Source organism: Notamacropus eugenii, chromosome 3, assembly GCF_028372415.1.
Source record: "Notamacropus eugenii isolate mMacEug1 chromosome 3, mMacEug1.pri_v2, whole genome shotgun sequence".
Taxonomy (NCBI): Eukaryota; Metazoa; Chordata; class Mammalia; order Diprotodontia; family Macropodidae; genus Notamacropus; species Notamacropus eugenii.
The window spans coordinates 396,384,285-396,401,401 of record NC_092874.1 but is presented as its reverse complement, the minus strand read 5'-3'; the positions used below and the strand labels follow the sequence as shown (position 1 = coordinate 396,401,401).

Here is a 17,117-nt window from a genome sequence, read left to right as displayed (position 1 = left end):
TGCTACTTCTGGATTTATGTCAGTGATGAGGGAGGTTAGGAGTTAGAGGCTTCCAAACAGCCTTGTTCCTACGGCCCTGTCATTCTTAGCAGATTCCTGCTGCTTTGTGCTTTCTTAAATAGAAGCCTGTGGGGAAAATGTAATCTTTTCACTATTTGCTTAACAAACCGAAATCTAAATTATCTTGAATTCCAAACTAGGAGAGCTGAATAAGTGAAGTTTCATTGCACTTAGAATGTTTTTTGTGATGAGAAGACGTAGAGGAGAACCATTCTACCACAATGTCCTTCCCAGAGCAGGGGCTCAAGAGGATGATGATTTCAGGTCTAGGCCAAATTACAAAGTAGGGATAATTAATCTAGAACTCATGGAACATTACAGCTCTCATGGATCTTAAAGATCATCTTGTCCAATCATGTCAGCTCCCTGTCCCATTTTACAAATGAGGAAAACTGAGGCCCAGAATGGTGAAGTGATTTGTTCATGGTCATGTAGCTAGGAAATGAAGGAACTTGGAATCGAAACCAGCTCTTCTGCCTTATTTCACCTTTTTTCTACATTGACTTTTCTAGCTATTGCTTTTCCCTTTCCTGAAGGGTTTCCCTCTCTGATTTCCCTTAGGTGATCAGTGCCTCAGTCCCTCCCCTCCAGTTAAAGTCTAATTTCAGTAAAGGATCTGAAACTCATTTACAATGGAGGAATAACTGACGATGGTTTAAAGTGTTCCTCTAGGGGAGAAAATGGATTCTTTCTGTTGAGGCTGACTTTTATATTCACTACCCTTCTAAGTTTCCCATATCTGTTTGTGTACCTGCTCTCTTCTCCCATTAAGACATCATATGACCTTGGGCAAGTCATTTTCCCTCTCCATCTCACTTTCTTTAATGATGCAATAAGAAAGTTGGACTAACTTTTCTCTAAGGTCCCTTTCTGTTCAATGAACCTATATAGTCAATCAGTAAAAATTTATTAAGAACCTACCATGTACCAGGTACTGTGGCAATAGCTGGGGACACAAAGAAAGGCAAAAGATAGTTCTTGCCCTCAAGGAGCTTATAATCTTTGTGTGTGAGTATGTGTGTTTTCATTTATTCCCTGTATTTTGCCATCTTATTAGTGTTTTGCTTGTCTACACTAAATAACTTTTTTGGGGAGCTATATTTATGTTTAACTTTTGTTTTTTCTCAATTACATGAAAAGAAACATTTTAAACATTTTTTTTAATATTTTGAGTTCCCCTCCCTCTCCTTGAGAAGGTAAGCAGTTTGATATAGATTATCCATACGCAGTCATGCAAAACATTTCTATGTTAGCCGTGTAGCAAAAGAAAACCCAGCCTTAAAAAAAGTAACAAAGAAAAATTTTTAAAGGTTTCAGTATACATTCAGACTCCATCAGTTCTTTCTCTGGAAATGGATAGCAGTTGTCATCCTAAGGAGTTTATAATCTAATGGGGAATGGTGAGGGAGGGAGAATACCCAGCATGGGGGTCATAATGAAGTCCTAAAGTCAGATAGAAAATGATGAGATGGCTGCCCTGGGCACAATCCTTAAATGGAGGATCTTCAAGGAACTCTCCATTATTCAATATCCATTCTCATCAGAGGGAGGGAGGGTGTTTAGGGAGTACTGAGAGAGGTATGACTTTCAGAGTTGATATGATCTTGCAGGATCATGAATTTCTAGAGATCATGGTGAAGTCCAGGAGAGCAACCTGATGGGAAATGAATCTCCATCTTTTTCTTTCCCCTCTTGACATTTGTTTGGGTCCTTTAGGTCTTCAGTGTTTAAAGATCTCTATGACAAGACCTCTGCTCATTCACAAAGGGCACTCTACTCCTGGATGACTCAGATTTTACAGAAATCTGCCAACTCAACTGGTAAGACCAAAAGTCTACAGAACATTGCCATGGGGTTTGTCTTTGTGTTAGGAAGAGGGAAAGCTTTCGAAATACCAGCTTATCCCCTCTGTGGAAGGGAGAGAAAAAAAGGACTTGCTTAATACTTTGTTTGCATGACCTATTAGCTAGCCAAAGTCAAGACCCAAGCTTTTTATACTTTTTTTGTATTTTCCATTATAAATCAGAAATAATGGGACCATTTCTACCAGTGATTAAAAGAGCAAAATTCTCTGTAGTTAATGAGTACATTCAGAAGGTGTGGGTGTCTGCTAGGGCAAAAATGTCATAGCTAATGTATCATTTGTAAATTAATTAAATCCTTCGTATAAGCTGAACTGCTTTAAAGAAGGTGGGTGTGAACAACTTTTCTCATGCTGACAACTCATTTTCTGTCTAAACCAGCAATTCCAAAACTTCTGGGAATTATGACATTTAATTGCCTTTGATTTTAGGAGATTTTGACACTTTTCTCTTAAAAACCCTTCACAGAACATATTTCATCTTTAACCAAAGTTAATTTAAAACAATTTACTTTGCACATTTGAGTCCTGTTTCTGCCACCAATGAACAAATCATTTTTCCTTTGCGAGCCTCAGTTTCCTCATCTCTAAAGTGGGAATATTAATAGTTTCACTGCCTATCTCAAAGGGTCATTATAATAGCACAATGAGGAAATGGATATAAAAAGTTCTGTAATTGTAAAGCATAATATAGATGTATAGATATGTCACTATTATTTTTTATTATTTTATAACATCCCTGAGATCAGTGGAGATACGTTAGAAAGTCACAAAACTGGTCTCTATGAAGACAACCTAGTGAGAATTGTAGTTCCAATTAATGAGTAGTTGGCTTTGGTCACATTGTCAGCAACAGGTAGAATCTGGGATCTACTGACTTGAATTTAAGGATGCTCGGTTACAATTAATACCTTAATGAATCAGAAGAAATAATTTTCATGGTGGACTCTAGTGTTCCAAGTGGATGGATATCTCTCGAAAATCTAAATGATGATCAGTTAATGTCTTCCTTACTAGAAGGGTCAAGTTCAAGAATGTTTGCTCCTAGAATTTCATAAGAGCAGACATTGTGAAACATGCTACATTCATAGACATCTTAACATTAACTTTGAGTTTCCAGATGTTCTTACCTGAGAAAAGAACATGCTGATACAGAAATATCCATGTAGTGACATATTACCTTTCCTTTAAGTGTCTATAAAATTAATGATAAGTTGTAAATACCATAGGGTCATCTAGTCCAATCCCCTTGTTAGATTCATGAAGCTCTGATATTCCATTGCAGATGAGTGTGGCTCATAACACTAAAAGGGTCTAGAATGGGAGAACTGAAATTCCCTGAAGTGTTGAAAACCTGTTATTAATTTTACCTATGGCAATGCCTTACCAGAACATTTGGCCTAGATTTTGTTGTTATTGATCAGTCATTTTCAGTCATGGTTAACTCTTCATGGCTCCTTTTGGGATTTTCATGGTAAAGATACTGGAAAGGTTTGCCATTTTTCTCTTCAACTCATTTTACAGATGAGGAAACTAAGGCAAATAGGGTTAAGTGACTTGCTCAGGATCACATAGCTAATAAGTCTCTAAGGCCAGATTTGAACTCAGGAAGATGAATCTTCCTGACTGTAGGTCCAGCACTCTTATCTACTGTACCACCTAACTGCACCTAGAAGGGATCTTCAAAAACATCTTATCTAACCTTCTTATTTTAGAGACAAAAGACTGAGGCCCAAAGAAAGGAGGTAACTTGCCACATAGTTAAGTGGCAGAGCTTGGACTTAAACCCTTACCACTCTAAGGGCAATGCTCTTTCAACTGTGGCTCACTGACCCCTAGTGAATGCATCCAGTAGACTCTTAGTAAATTTTAATTGAATATATCATTGGCAGCAAAGATGTCTGTGAATATTCCAAAGCTGTGTGAATATTTTTAGTGTTTTCTTTTACTGGGCAGATGACTCTATGTCATGGGTTAGTGCGGAAAACCTATGGATTTTGGGAAGATACATGGTTCACCTCCCATTTGAAGAAATTACAAAAATTAGTCCTGTTGAGGTAAGTGGAAGATTTCATTCATGCTGTCATACCCATTTTGATTACAGTGAGAAGTGCTCTAAACCCCTCAGTTCTCTGTCATTAGTGGATTTAGAATAAGAAGGATCCCAGAGTCAACCTTGTCCAATCCCCTTGTTTTACAGATGAGGCAGAATGGGCCTATAGAGGTTAAGTGTCTTGACCAAGGTCACTCAAGTACTAAGCACCTAAACCCAAGAGAGGCATCATGAGGTTGTAGAAATAGCAATCAATCAGTGAACACTTATTAAGTACTTACCATGCGTCAGGCATTGTACTAAGCCTTGGGGAGACAAAAGAAGCAAAAGATAGTCCTTGCTTTCAAGGAACTTATAGTCCAATGGGGGAGATAACATGCAAACAAATATATACAAACCAAGCTAAATACAGGATAAATAGGAAATATTAGCCGAGGGAAGGCACTAGAATGAAAAAGGCCTGGGGAAGGCATCCAGAAAATGGGATTTTTAGTTGAGACTTAAAGGAATCCAGGAAGGTCAGTAGTCAAGAATGGAGGAGGGAGAATATGTGCGCCAAGGACTTCCTGCTTCCAATATTTACTTGACATGTGACCATGAGCAAGTCGCTTAATCCCATCAAGCCGCAGTTTCCTCAGCTGAAAAATGGGAGTAGTCATTCTTGTTCATATTTACTTCTTGGGTTGTTATGATGATCTAACGAGATACTGTGGGTAAGGAATTTTACAAACGATAAATAGACATTATATAAATTATTACTATAAATATAAATGAATGTCATCGTTGTTACAGCATTTGGGACCTCATGACCTGCTTTCTGATCTCTGTCCATTAGATTGGGCTGTTCATCAGCTATGACAATGCCACCAAGCAGCTAGACACAGTTTATGACATCACACCAAAGCTGGCCCATGCTTTCCTGGAAAGGATCAACTCTTCTAGCTTTGATATGAGGAATACCTCTACCATTCACAGGTGAGAACCAACCGTTTTCTAATTCTCTGAAAGTACCAGCTCCTCACAGATAGTCTATAAGCACAAGACAACCTTTTCTTTGTAAATAAGGGGGTTTTATTCTGGCAAAAAGGGAACAACTGTAGTTTTGTTCTTTTAGTTTACCCACAAAATATCGTGCTGGTATCATTTTCTCCCTCCCTTTCCCCAAGCATTGCTTTTTGGAAGTGACATGAAGGAGATGACATTTGCTAGAGGAAAGATGGCCATGTCAAGAGTAACAAGAGTAAACAAAGAAAAACCCTTGAATGCCATATGGTTGTAATGACTAAGGTTGGCCCTGGGAAAAAAAAGAAAGGAAGCGCAACCCCCTCTCCTCTTTCCGGGTTGGAGAATATTGAGATAGAATGCGGTTTATGCTGTCAGATACAATTGATGTTTGGTTTTGCTGAACTACATTTCCCCCTCCTTTTTTTTTTTGTTAAAATGAAAAGCTTGTTGACCAAGGGAGGAAAAGGAATACGTTCAGAAATGAAGGTAATATAAAATAAAAGATGTAAATAAAAATAGATCATTTATCCATTCATTCGTTCATTCATTCATTCATTCATTCATTCATTCATTCATTCATTCATCTGTTTGTTCATTTGGACATCAGTACGCGTGGGTTCTAGTCTTGACTGCCACTAGCTGGATGTGTAACCATCAGCAAGTCATTTAACCTCTCTGGGCTTCAGTTTCCTTATCTGTGAAATGAAAAGATTGGGCTAGATTACAAATTCTTAATTTTTTGTGTGTGACAGACCCCTTTGGCCCTCAAATGAAACCTGTGAAGGCTTTTTTTCAAAATAATATTTGTCAATGTATGAAGTAAAATATATAGGATTACAAAGCAAACCAATTGTGTTGAAATATTTGGCAACTATATTTCAACACAATTGGTTTGCTTTGTAATTTATGTTTTTTAAAAAGTTCATGGATCCCAGGTTAAGAACTTATGGGCTGGCTGATCACTAAAGTTCCTTCCAGAATGAGATTTTATTAGCTGTTTTTAAGCATGGCCCCGTGAACTCATTTCATGTCAGGGAAGTCAGTGTGTATGATATAGAGGTCAACTGTGGGCACAGCATCAGCTGTCCATCTGGGTGACCAGCCTAATAACACCGTTGGCTGCTCTTCTTGGAGCCAGGAACTCACAAGTGATAACAGCAGCTTCTACTATACCTGTAGTCTAAGAAATGATCTTTGGCAAGTCCCTAGAGCTGAATTCCTCAGTTTAGCTCTAGGATTGGAAAGAGCAGCCCTTCTTTGTACTTAGGAGAACTGCTTTGAGGGTAAGGCCTTGTACCCCTTTATTCTTTGGTATCTTCTCTGGAATTTAGATTCTGCTGCTGAAAATACAGCAGACTCAATTATCTATTTTAAGTTGGAGAAGCAATGGCATGTAAACCCTCTAAAAGCAGAGAGGGGGTGGTATATAGATCTACAAAACATTTATTAAGTTTTAATAGAAAGTAGGAAGTGCTTGTGGATGTGGGGGAAGGTGAGGAGCCTTTAGGAAGTAATTTGGAGATCTGGTTCCCAGAAAAATAAGGAAAAAGCCTCACCAATTAGAGGGGGAGAATCTGAAGTTTCTGATGAGCTGGAGATGATCATATAGTAGGACCATAGCAAGGAGACCACATATGACCTCCAGGTTATTTGTGCCTATTGTTGAATTCTGGTTTTCATTTTTGTATGTATGAGATTTTTTTCTTCCCTTAGCAAATTTATGTTTCAAAATATCTTGTTTGGTCTCTGTAGTACTTAGTACTTCCTGAATACATATTGACTGAAGGTGGGAAGGAGGAACTCCAGGTGACAGATGCAACTGATCTATTAATAAAATTTTGCTTAAGTAATCTACAAAGTGAATAACCTCCTTGTGGATTGTAGAGAGTTATACTGTAACTGAGCTATTAAACAGAATGAGTTGCGTCCTGTTTCCTGTGTCACTTTGATTCTTTTGGATTATTGGCCAACCTTGTCTCATTTCCTTACCTAGGTTGGGGCTGCTCGTTTGTTTCTATGGTGATCTGGAGGAGCTGGAAGCCACAGTAGCCCAAGTCTTACTACATCAAATGATTAAGTGCAACCAACTTAGAGGCTTCCAGGCTGATGTTCAGAAGGTGAAGAAGACTGGGTGTCCCCACTTCTGGCCCATGATAGTTTGTGTTTCAAACTGGTAGGGATATAGAGAAGACTCAGAAGGCTTTAGTTGATGAAGAAAGGGCAGGATCTTTTTTTGGAGGGAAGGGAGAGGGCAGGCTTGTGAGGACCCTGGGACTTGGAATGGAGAAGAATGCTGGGTTAGAGCAAGAGAATATAAGCCAGGAATCCAAACCAAGAAAATTCCAAATGAGGGGATGGAGTCTTAACTGCATGGGAATCAGGAGATTAGATCAGGGACCTCACAAAGGAGATTCAGAGCATGGGGGATGCCAGAGTTGGAGATGAGAAATAGAACACAGGAGGCTCTAGAAATGCCTGTGGCCACTGTTCATGCCCATCGTTTAGCCATCAGCTAGTTATTCTTATGCCTATAAGGAGCCACTTGCCCAATTCTCTGCATATGTTGGTGGTGGGATTCAGGCACCTTGTCTCTTGTGCAGAATCAGATGTACAGTGGTGCCCCCTCACCAGCAATATTTGTCGTTCTTTATCTCCCATTCCTTTTTTCCACTTCAGCTTTCTCTTTCTCTCTTCTTCCCCCCTCATTCCCTCTTTGCTTTCCTTTTCCACTTCAGTTCAACCATATGAACATTTATCAAGCACCTGTAATACAGTGTACAAGGCACTATGCTCAGTGCTGAGGATACAAAAAGGAAAAAGAAAAAAGTTAAATATACCAAAGGTGCGCTGGTAAGTGTTTAGCAACTGGCTTTCTAGGGGAAAAAAGTGTGTACAATACACTTTTAAATTTAATCTGTATTACTACCATTTCTTCAATACTTTCTTAAGTCTAAGCAGTCAGCAGAATAATAAATCAAGCCTTGATATGTAGTACTTGTCCCTTTCCAAGGTGTAAAAGCTTCACTCTAAAAATGTAATTTATCTGCTCTAGGCACCTGGGAGCAGGCTCCAGAACAGCCCTGAAATAGTTCCTGTCTTCACAGACCTTATGTCCTACTGATACGTACACAGATAAATACCATATAGTGTAGAGAGTTATAGGGACATAGGCAACATGTTCTAGGAATAATTGATGGAGAAAACATCTTAATCTAGGGTAATTGGAAGAGTACATATGGAGGAGGTAACACTGATTGAATTATGAACTAGAGAAGAAATTTGAAAGGTGGGAATAAGGAGGAATTACTTTCTAGGTGTATGAGATAGACTATATGAATGTAAGAAGTAAGAGATGACCAGTCTCACTGAGGAAATAGCTAATAATTCAGTTGGTATGAAGAGAAGTGATATAAAAGCAGGTGGAAAAGGTAGATTGGAGCCAGATTATGGACTTTAAATGCTAAGCTAAGGAGTATAAATTTTACCCCAGAGACAATAGGGAACTACTAAAGATTTTTCTGTTGTTTCAAATCTTTCCCATGCTCATTGCTCTTAAACATATTCCAAATTCCTGGTCTGCTTGCACCCTGAGGGATATACTCTTTCCTTGTGAAAAGATTATTGGAGGGCTCAGAATTGCATCATTCAAACTGAGTATTTGTTAAATCTCTTTGATCCTTAAGTATTGGAATCATTTTCTGAAAGGGAGACTAGCACCCCAACATGCACGCAATCTTGCTGGTTAGTTCCACAGACAAGAGGCACCTAACTCTATGTCTTTTTCTGTGCTCCCTAAATCAACGTTCACATTAAGAGCAAACTCAACCTTCTGGGGATCCACAGCCAAACACACTCTTTAAATGTACACAATCCGCATGCCTACTCAATAACATGCCATATCTTCTTCCCCTAATATACCCTCAGTCTCTGCATTAACTCAGTCATTCTGACCAGGAGGCTAAAAATTCTCCATCCACATTAGGTTCTCCCCAGGTTCTATACTCTGATCTCAACACACTCAGTCATGACTAATAAGGGATAGTTAATCTATAATCATGCTAGAATGATTGCTAGGATCAAAGGGATGTTTTGATGCTGCCTAAATAAATGGGCAGCTAGGTGGTCTACTGGAAAGAGTACCAAGTCAGAAGTCAGGAAGATTCATCTCCGTGAAATCCTATCTAGCCTCTGATACTAACTAACTTCGTGACCCTTGGCAAATCACTTAACCCTGTTTGCCTCAGTTTCCTCATCTGTAAAATAAGTTGGAGAAGGAAATGGTAAACTACTTCAGTATCTTTGCCAAGAAAACCCCAGATGGGGTCATGATGAGTCAGATATGACTGAACAAAAAAATAAATGAGGAATTTGCAAACCTATTAGCTAACTTTCCTTCCCTAAGACCTGAGTTCAAATCTAGCCTCAGATACTTACTAGCTGTGTGACCTTGTACAAGTTAACTTAACCTCTATTCACCACAGTTTCCTCAACTATATAGTGGGGATAATAAACACCAACTTGCAGGGTTGTTGTGAGGATCAAATGAGATAATATTTGTAAAGTGCTTAGCATAATGCCTACCACATAGTGAGCATTATCTCAATATTTCCCTAACCTCCCCAGTCTTCATAGCTGTCTGCTTTTCAACTCCAAGGTCCTCAGAGTTTAGCACTCAATAGGAGAATGGTATGGTTAATGCCAAGCCAAAGAAAGATTCATTTGTCTGCTGTGGAAATGATAAATTGGACAGGGAAGAGACCAGTTAAGTTACTGTAATAGTCCAGGGCTATAATGTATATTTTATCACCACCTACTATATTTCTTTAATGTCCACTCTGTGATATTCAGAACTAGACATGAGGAAAGGTAAGCAGATACCCAGGATATAACATGAAGATCAGAGCATTCAATAATATCAGCCAGGGAAGGGATGGGGACAGCAAAAGACACTTTTAAAAATGACTTTTTGTGTATTTTAATGAAAGGCAACTTGGCACAGGTGAGAGAACTGGCCTCAAAGTCAGGAAGACCTGAGTTCATCTCACCTCTGCCTGTATGACCCTGGACAACTCATTGAACCTTTCAGTGTTATAAACCACTCGTGTAAAAATCAAACAGAAAGAGGGACTGTTACGCTGTACATCCCTATGGGCTTCAAAGTGACTTAGAAAGTCACATGTTAGCATTATCTATGTTCTGTGGTGGGGGAGGGGGAGGAGGAAACATACAAAGTAAAGTGGTGCAATGGATAGAGTGCCAAGCTTGTAGTCACACGCTCATCTTCAGTGCCTTTGCAAAGAAAATCTCAAATGGGGTCACAGAGAGTCAGACTTGACTGAAAATGACTGAATAACAAAAAATTGTGTTTTTGTTTGTCTTGTTAACATCTCCCAACTGGGCCACGTTCCCTGCTGGCCTATGTTTGACGCTTCTCATCTAAGCCAGTCTGGGGCTATAAATTACACAAAGGTACTGATCAGTACTGGTAGAGGAGTTTCCTCACTGAGGAGTTTCCTATACCACAGGTTCAATCCCAACCCTTCATATTTTAATGTCATAAAATCTGATTTTCTGTAACATGTAGATATATTTATTTGTGATAAGGTAGTCATATTATAAGGAAAATTTAAAGCCTTTAGAGGACAATAATAATAGTTACTGGCATTTAAGCTGGCAACGTGTTTTCATACAGCATCTCATTTGAACTTCACAAGAAACCTCTGAGGCATAATAATTATTACCATCCCCATTTTACAGATGAAGAAATTGAGGTTTATAGAAGTTAAATGACTTGCCCATCATCACAGTGGATAGAGATTTGGGCCTGTGTCAGGAAGACATGAGTTCAAATCTGGCTTTAGATGCTTACGAGCTGTATGATTCTGGGCCAGTCATTTCGCCTCTATTTGCCCAAGTTATTTCATCTATGAAAATAGGGATAGGAATAGTGTCTACTTCCAGGGTTGTTACAGGGATCAATATAGCTGTCAAGTGCTTAGGATAGAGTCTGGCACATTGTAAGTACTATATAAATTTTAGGTGATATTATTATTATAAAAATGAGATTAGAACCCAGCTTTTCATTATTCCGGACCCAGCACTCTATGCACTACATCCATAAAGCAGGTGTCATTTTCAAATACAGAGAGGGGTATAATTTAAAAACATGGATCAAGATCTGATGATGCTTTTTCTACACCCTGGTAGTAATATATGGAACACAGAGTCCGTACTAGGCTTTTCCTCCATTTTCAAATAGGAGTCATTGTACTGACTTCCTTCCCTACCCCAAGAAACAGAAAAAGGCAGCTGTGAAGGGCCTTACCTTGGCTAGGCAGCATCTGCAGAATGAAACCTGGGAAGTAAAGGTCAGCACAAATCTTCACTTTTATACAAGGGCAACTCACCTGCCACGGCAGCTCTAAGGAAGTCACAGTGGAGAGATGTTGTCTGTACTGTTGAGCTGGTCAAATAACCTCTAACTCCTCTAGGTGGGTCTTTTTTTTTCTTGGTGTCTCTCTGATTTCCCTTCTTTTCCTCCCCCTTCCTCTCTCCCACCCACCCACTGTGGAGTTGTCAGGTAGTAGAGTCCTCATGGCAAAATAATAACGAGGAGAAAAATAATGAGGAGAGCCAATTCTAGACCCACAGCATGGATGCAAGACATGACTTCTGGGAAGGGCTCATGAGCCAGGGGAATTGGTTTCACTTAAAGGCTTGTTGACAGGGTTCTACCAAAAGTCATTCCAACTGTGGTGTTTTTTGCTATCCCTTTCAATGTGTAGTTCAGTTCCCCCCCCCCTTTTTTTTGGTTGTTTGTCCATTTTTGGTAGGTTCAGTCCTGATCAAGAGTGATAACAAATGGCTAGTCATAAATTGTCACAGAAGTGGAAGGACTGTGGACTCCTTTATTTTGCAGATGAGGAAACTGAGGCCCAAAAAGCACAGATGACACCTTAAGTTACACAGTCAGTGAGTGGCAGAGCCAGGATCTTCTGAAATCGAGGCTAGTAATCTTTTGGTTAGGTCACATTGCCTTTCAGCTACCACCTAGGCATTGCACAGAGTATGTGCATGTACATTATCTAAAATGAGTTTTAGATAGATAGGTAGATGGATAAATAAATGGAAATATACAGGGTGTCCCAAAAGTCTTGGTATACTTTTAATGTATTAAAGCTTCGTGTGTGTGTGTAGATGTAGATATAGAAAAAGATGGCTAACTGGGTAGGGATATATTCAGAAATGAATTTGATGTTAAAGTAAAAGATATAAAAAGATTTTTTAAAAAATGCTTATATATCCCCTTTCCTTCCTTTCTGAATTTGAAATGGTCAAATCCTCCCTTGCTCTGCTAGGAACTTTTAGCAAAAACACATAAAGTGATGATTCAAAGTAAACTACGACAAAGTGAAGTTAAAGCCAGAAAAAGTATTTTCTGCAGCACTTTTGCTTTGCTGTGCTTATAACACTTCCTTCTGCATGCTATTTCTGGTCATCAACATTTGACTGAGAGTGCTACAGATTATGCTGAAGAAATCAGACAGTAGAGATTTCTTAGGAAGTAAGCAGATCATAGAAGCAGTCTTGATGTTAGATTAAATCTTTCCTCTGACAGTTGTTAGCTTTATGATTCTGGCCTCCTCACTTAACCCCTTGGAACCCCTTTCTGAGACTTAACTGTTAAGTCATAGTATGTCAGGAAATCACACAATGACATCTCAGCAAACTTGCCCAAGTAGATGAACCCTTATTTTCTGTTTTATTCATTCTATGATGTTTTTGTTTCAGCTCAAGGCTGAACTTGTGGACATTGCTATGGAGAACCAGACCCTGAATGATACCCTTGGCTCTTTGTCTGATGCAGTGGTGGGTCTGACGTGCAGCCAGCTAGAGACCCTGTCTCCAGAAGCAGTGCACAGTGCCATCTCAACTCTCAACCAGGTCTCAGGGTGGGCCAAGAGCCAGGTCATTATCTTGTCCACCAAGTACTTGACCCATGAGAAGGTCAGTTCAGTTCATGACTTCTTGAATGTAGTAAAGACCATCTAAATACTGGGACTTTTAAAAACTATATGGGTCAATATTGGAATCACACAAAAAGTACTTTAAATGATAGATACAAGGAAATTTAGCACCAGCTTAAGTGTCTAGGATCCATACACTTTCTTTTAAAGCAGTTATTTTCAAATTCTAAACCAAGTCCAGGATCTTTGACCTAACCAGGTAGATGTGTTTTCAGTGGGTCCTCCCACAATTACTTTTTATTTAAATATTATATGAAAAAGGCACTGGACTAGGAATCCAGGGGTCTGGAGGTGGGGGTGGGAGATTATCTAGTCCTGTTTTTGCCAGTTTTGCTGTTTTGTCCTGTGACAGCTGTCCTCAGGGATCTTCACTTCTCTGGTACTCACTTTTCTCATCTGTAAAATTTGGGAGATGATAATGATGGCTGCCCCCACTCTCTCCCTCATAGGATTGTTGAGAGGCTGAAGTGAAATAATGGATATGATAGCTCTGTCGCTGACGCTTTTCTCTTTTTGCATTCTCTTGCTGGATGACTTCATTAATTCCCATTGGCTTAATTATCATTTCTATGCAGATTACTCACAGATCTGTATCTCCAGCCACAGAATCTCCCCTGAGTTTCAGTTCTGCGTCACTAACTGCCTATTGGACTTTTTAAATTATCCCCAACGTCTCATTCTTCTTTGTCCCACATATCCGATAAGCTGCCAAAATCATTCTGTTAATTCCTCCAAAAATATCTCTTGCATCAACAACCTCCTTATCATTCCTTACAGTCACTACCTTAATTCAGGCCCTTATCATCTCTTGAATGGTTCATTGTAATAGCTTCCTAATTGATCTCCATCTTGAATCTATCCCCTTTCCAATCCATTTCCTACATGGCTTCCCAAGGGCTTTTCCTTAAGAGCAGATCTGACCTTGTCTCCCTACCTAATTCTCCTCTGTGGGTCTCTACCATGTGAATTCCTCTGTCATTGAAAGCTCTTTGCAATCTGGCCCCAACCTACCTTTCCAGCCTCATTATACTTTACTCCCCATCCCTCATGCTGCCATCCACACAGACTGCCTTTTTGCCATGCCTCACATATGTCTCCAATCCTTTGTTTCCTGTCTTCCATTCTTGCAATGCACTCCCTCCTCCCTTCTACTTCCTGGAGTCTCTTCCATCTACACTCAGCTCAGGTACCACCTTTGCCTTTTCTGAAGGCTTGTCTCCCCTCTCTCCACCCCTATAACTACGATGCATTTAACAAATGTATTCTGTATATACTTAGACACACATTTTGTCTCTCCTAACAGAATATAAGTTCCATGAGGGTAGAACTATTCAGTTTTGTCTTTGAATCCTCAATACTTAGCACAGTGGTTGGCATATAATAGTCACTCAATAAATGCTCTTTGATTTATTGATTGCTATGAAAAATATCAAGCCCTATAGAAATACAAGGAGTTATTACATTGTTGCCCATTATGTTCCATTGACGTAACACTAAGGAGAATTAGGCTCCTTCCATTTTCCTTTATTGTCTTTCCTACTGTAAAGTTTAGATAGGTTTTAATGATGAAAAAAAGTGACCTAAATTCTCTCCAAATCTTCTTGTAAAGCTTCTGTTCCATGAGGCTTCTTGTTCTCTCTCCTAGGTCATATCATTCTACAACGTCAGCCAGATGGGCGCGTTGCTGGCTGGTATCAGCACCCAAGCTTTCTACAGCATGGATCCAAAGGAGCTCTCACATGTCATTAAAGGCACCATCTCCCAACATGTATCTGATTTGTCACCCGTCCAGCAACAAGGTATCCTCAGCAAGGTAATGAGAAACTCTCTGATAAATAGTCATTTCAAACCAGAGCTCTTGGTTTCAGAATCCCTGTAGGTGAAACGTGATTTTGGCTATGGGATTAATTCTGGGTTAGATGTCTCTTCAGCACAAAACGAAAACAAAAACAGAACAACTAAAAAAATCGCTTTGCTTGGGACCTCTTCTGACTCTGAAGAGTCTTTCCTGATTCCCCCATTTGTTGGTGCTACGCTCCGTAAGTTTGTATTTATTCTATATGTGTTCTCTATTTACTGATTTATCTCCGATCGTGATTTCTTGCCCCCCCTCCCCCACAGGAGCATGTCAATTCTTTGAGGATTGGACTATTTGTATCCCCAGGGTCTTGCACATAGTAGATGCTTAGTGAATGATGACTGATTAGCAATATTATCATAAAATACTAGAGCTAGAAGGGACCTTGGTGTTGCCATCGAGATGTTGCCATCGAGATGTCCTCCATCTCTCCCTATACTTACCTGCCCCCCAAAGGCCAGTATTGGACCCCTCCCCCACCACATCAGTGTTTTTCTTAGGATCCTAAATCCTAGTTTTAAGTCTTCAGGGCCCATCTAGTCATCAGAATGTTATGTACAATGGCAGAAATTTCAAGACACTAGACCTAAAAGCCTCATCATATACCTTTTGTACTATGCCTGTCTTTTTCTTGTTTTTGGTTAGATGCTTGAAGCAGGTGATGCTTCTTCAACAGTCATGGATATACAAGGAGTTTTCTTTAAGGAAGTATCTCTCTTTGATTTATGGAAGGAACCAGGCTTTAACTCTACAGTTGTCAAAGAAAAGGAGCTCAGGAGAAGCCAGGTAATTAGTAGTAGACATGAGTCTGCTCCTCTAGAGAAGTTCATGCTGGCAAAGTGAACTGTAAGTTGGCCTTCTGAAGGATAGCACTATTTTACTATTGCCATACATAATGAATAGAGAGCTGGTGTTAAAACCAGGAAGACTCTGGAAGATAAATTTAGCTTCTGATAATACTAGCTATGTGACCCTGGGCAAGTCCCTTAACCTCTTGGTACTCAAAGTAACTTTCTAAGGTCAAGTGGCAATTCATTTCAACTTTGGCACCTCCTGGTGCCAACTTACATTGGTAATAGAAGTTTCTTCACCTAGGTATTACCTAGCCCTATGTAATCAGATTAGATATATAATCCACTACAGCAGATTAAGATGGATATTTATAATGAGAAAAGTTTTAATGAACGCTGTGGCCATCATTATGGCCAAAGTGAGTATAGTGGTATCAGGAATGTCAAAGCAAAATTTTGCCATATTTTTTTGACTCAGGAACCTCTTTGTAAAATGTATAATATTATACATCATATAATACATTATTATATATTGTATTATATATTAATGTTGTTGTATTATATCATATGTTATATGTAAATAGATCTCGAAATATTTATTGTTGTTCATTTGTTTGTTATGTACAACTTTTTGTGACCTCATTTGGGGTTTTCTTGGAAGAGATAGTGGTGTGGTTTGTCATTTCCTTTTCTAGCTCATTTTACAGATGAAGAAACTGAGGCAAACAGAGTTAGGGGCTTGCCCAGGACCATACAGCTAGTAAATGTCTGGGACTGGATTTCAACTCAGGAATCTGAGTCTTCCTGACTTCAGACCTGGCACTCTATCCTCTGAAACTCTCTGACATTTCTTTTTCTCTGAGTATTTATAATAGTGATGTTTAGTCTGGATAACAAAAATTTAGAAGGGACATACGTGGCAATAATTCACACTGATAGAGCACTTCCAGGTTTGAAGCTTTAAATGTATTATCTCATTTGATCCTGGCAAAAATCCTCCAAGATAAGTCCTCAATTTATAGAAAAAGAAGTTGAGACCCTGTGAGGTTAGGTACTAGGGAGTACATAGGAGCACATGGATGGTAAGTGTCTAGGGTAAGATTCTACCACAGGTCTTCCTTACAGCATATCCAGTGCTATGCCCCTTTACAAGATCAGATATGAGAGCTGTTACGTAGTAACGGGATAACACTAGTTGTACTTAGCCCCTAGAGGACAATGAGCTGAGAAGCTAGATATCAGCTCCACTTATAGTAATATTGATAATTCTAATGATGGCAAGAATAATAATGATAGCTAGCACTTATATCACTCATTAAGGATTTGCGTAGTGCTTTACATAGGTTAAATTACTTGATCCTCACAAGAACTTTGTGAGGTAGGGAATAATGTATTATCCCCATTTGATAGATGAGGAAACTGAGATACAGAGAGATTAAATGCTTGCCAAGGGTCACACAGC

General features: G+C 39.3%; 1 protein-coding gene across 3 annotated transcripts in view; it reads left to right on the top strand.

The window, feature by feature from the left end:
- Positions 1-17,117, top strand: part of OTOA (otoancorin) — an 87,701-nt gene that overhangs the window by 15,494 nt on the left and 55,090 nt on the right. For all 3 annotated transcript variants that reach the window (XM_072597865.1, XM_072597866.1, XM_072597867.1), the window contains exons 11-17: positions 1,777-1,880; positions 3,878-3,978; positions 4,810-4,949; positions 6,973-7,096; positions 12,771-12,986; positions 14,652-14,819; positions 15,510-15,650. In XM_072597865.1, coding sequence (XP_072453966.1) covers positions 1,777-1,880; positions 3,878-3,978; positions 4,810-4,949; positions 6,973-7,096; positions 12,771-12,986; positions 14,652-14,819; positions 15,510-15,650 — 994 coding nt within the window. The remainder of the gene's footprint in view (positions 1-1,776; positions 1,881-3,877; positions 3,979-4,809; positions 4,950-6,972; positions 7,097-12,770; positions 12,987-14,651; positions 14,820-15,509; positions 15,651-17,117) is intronic.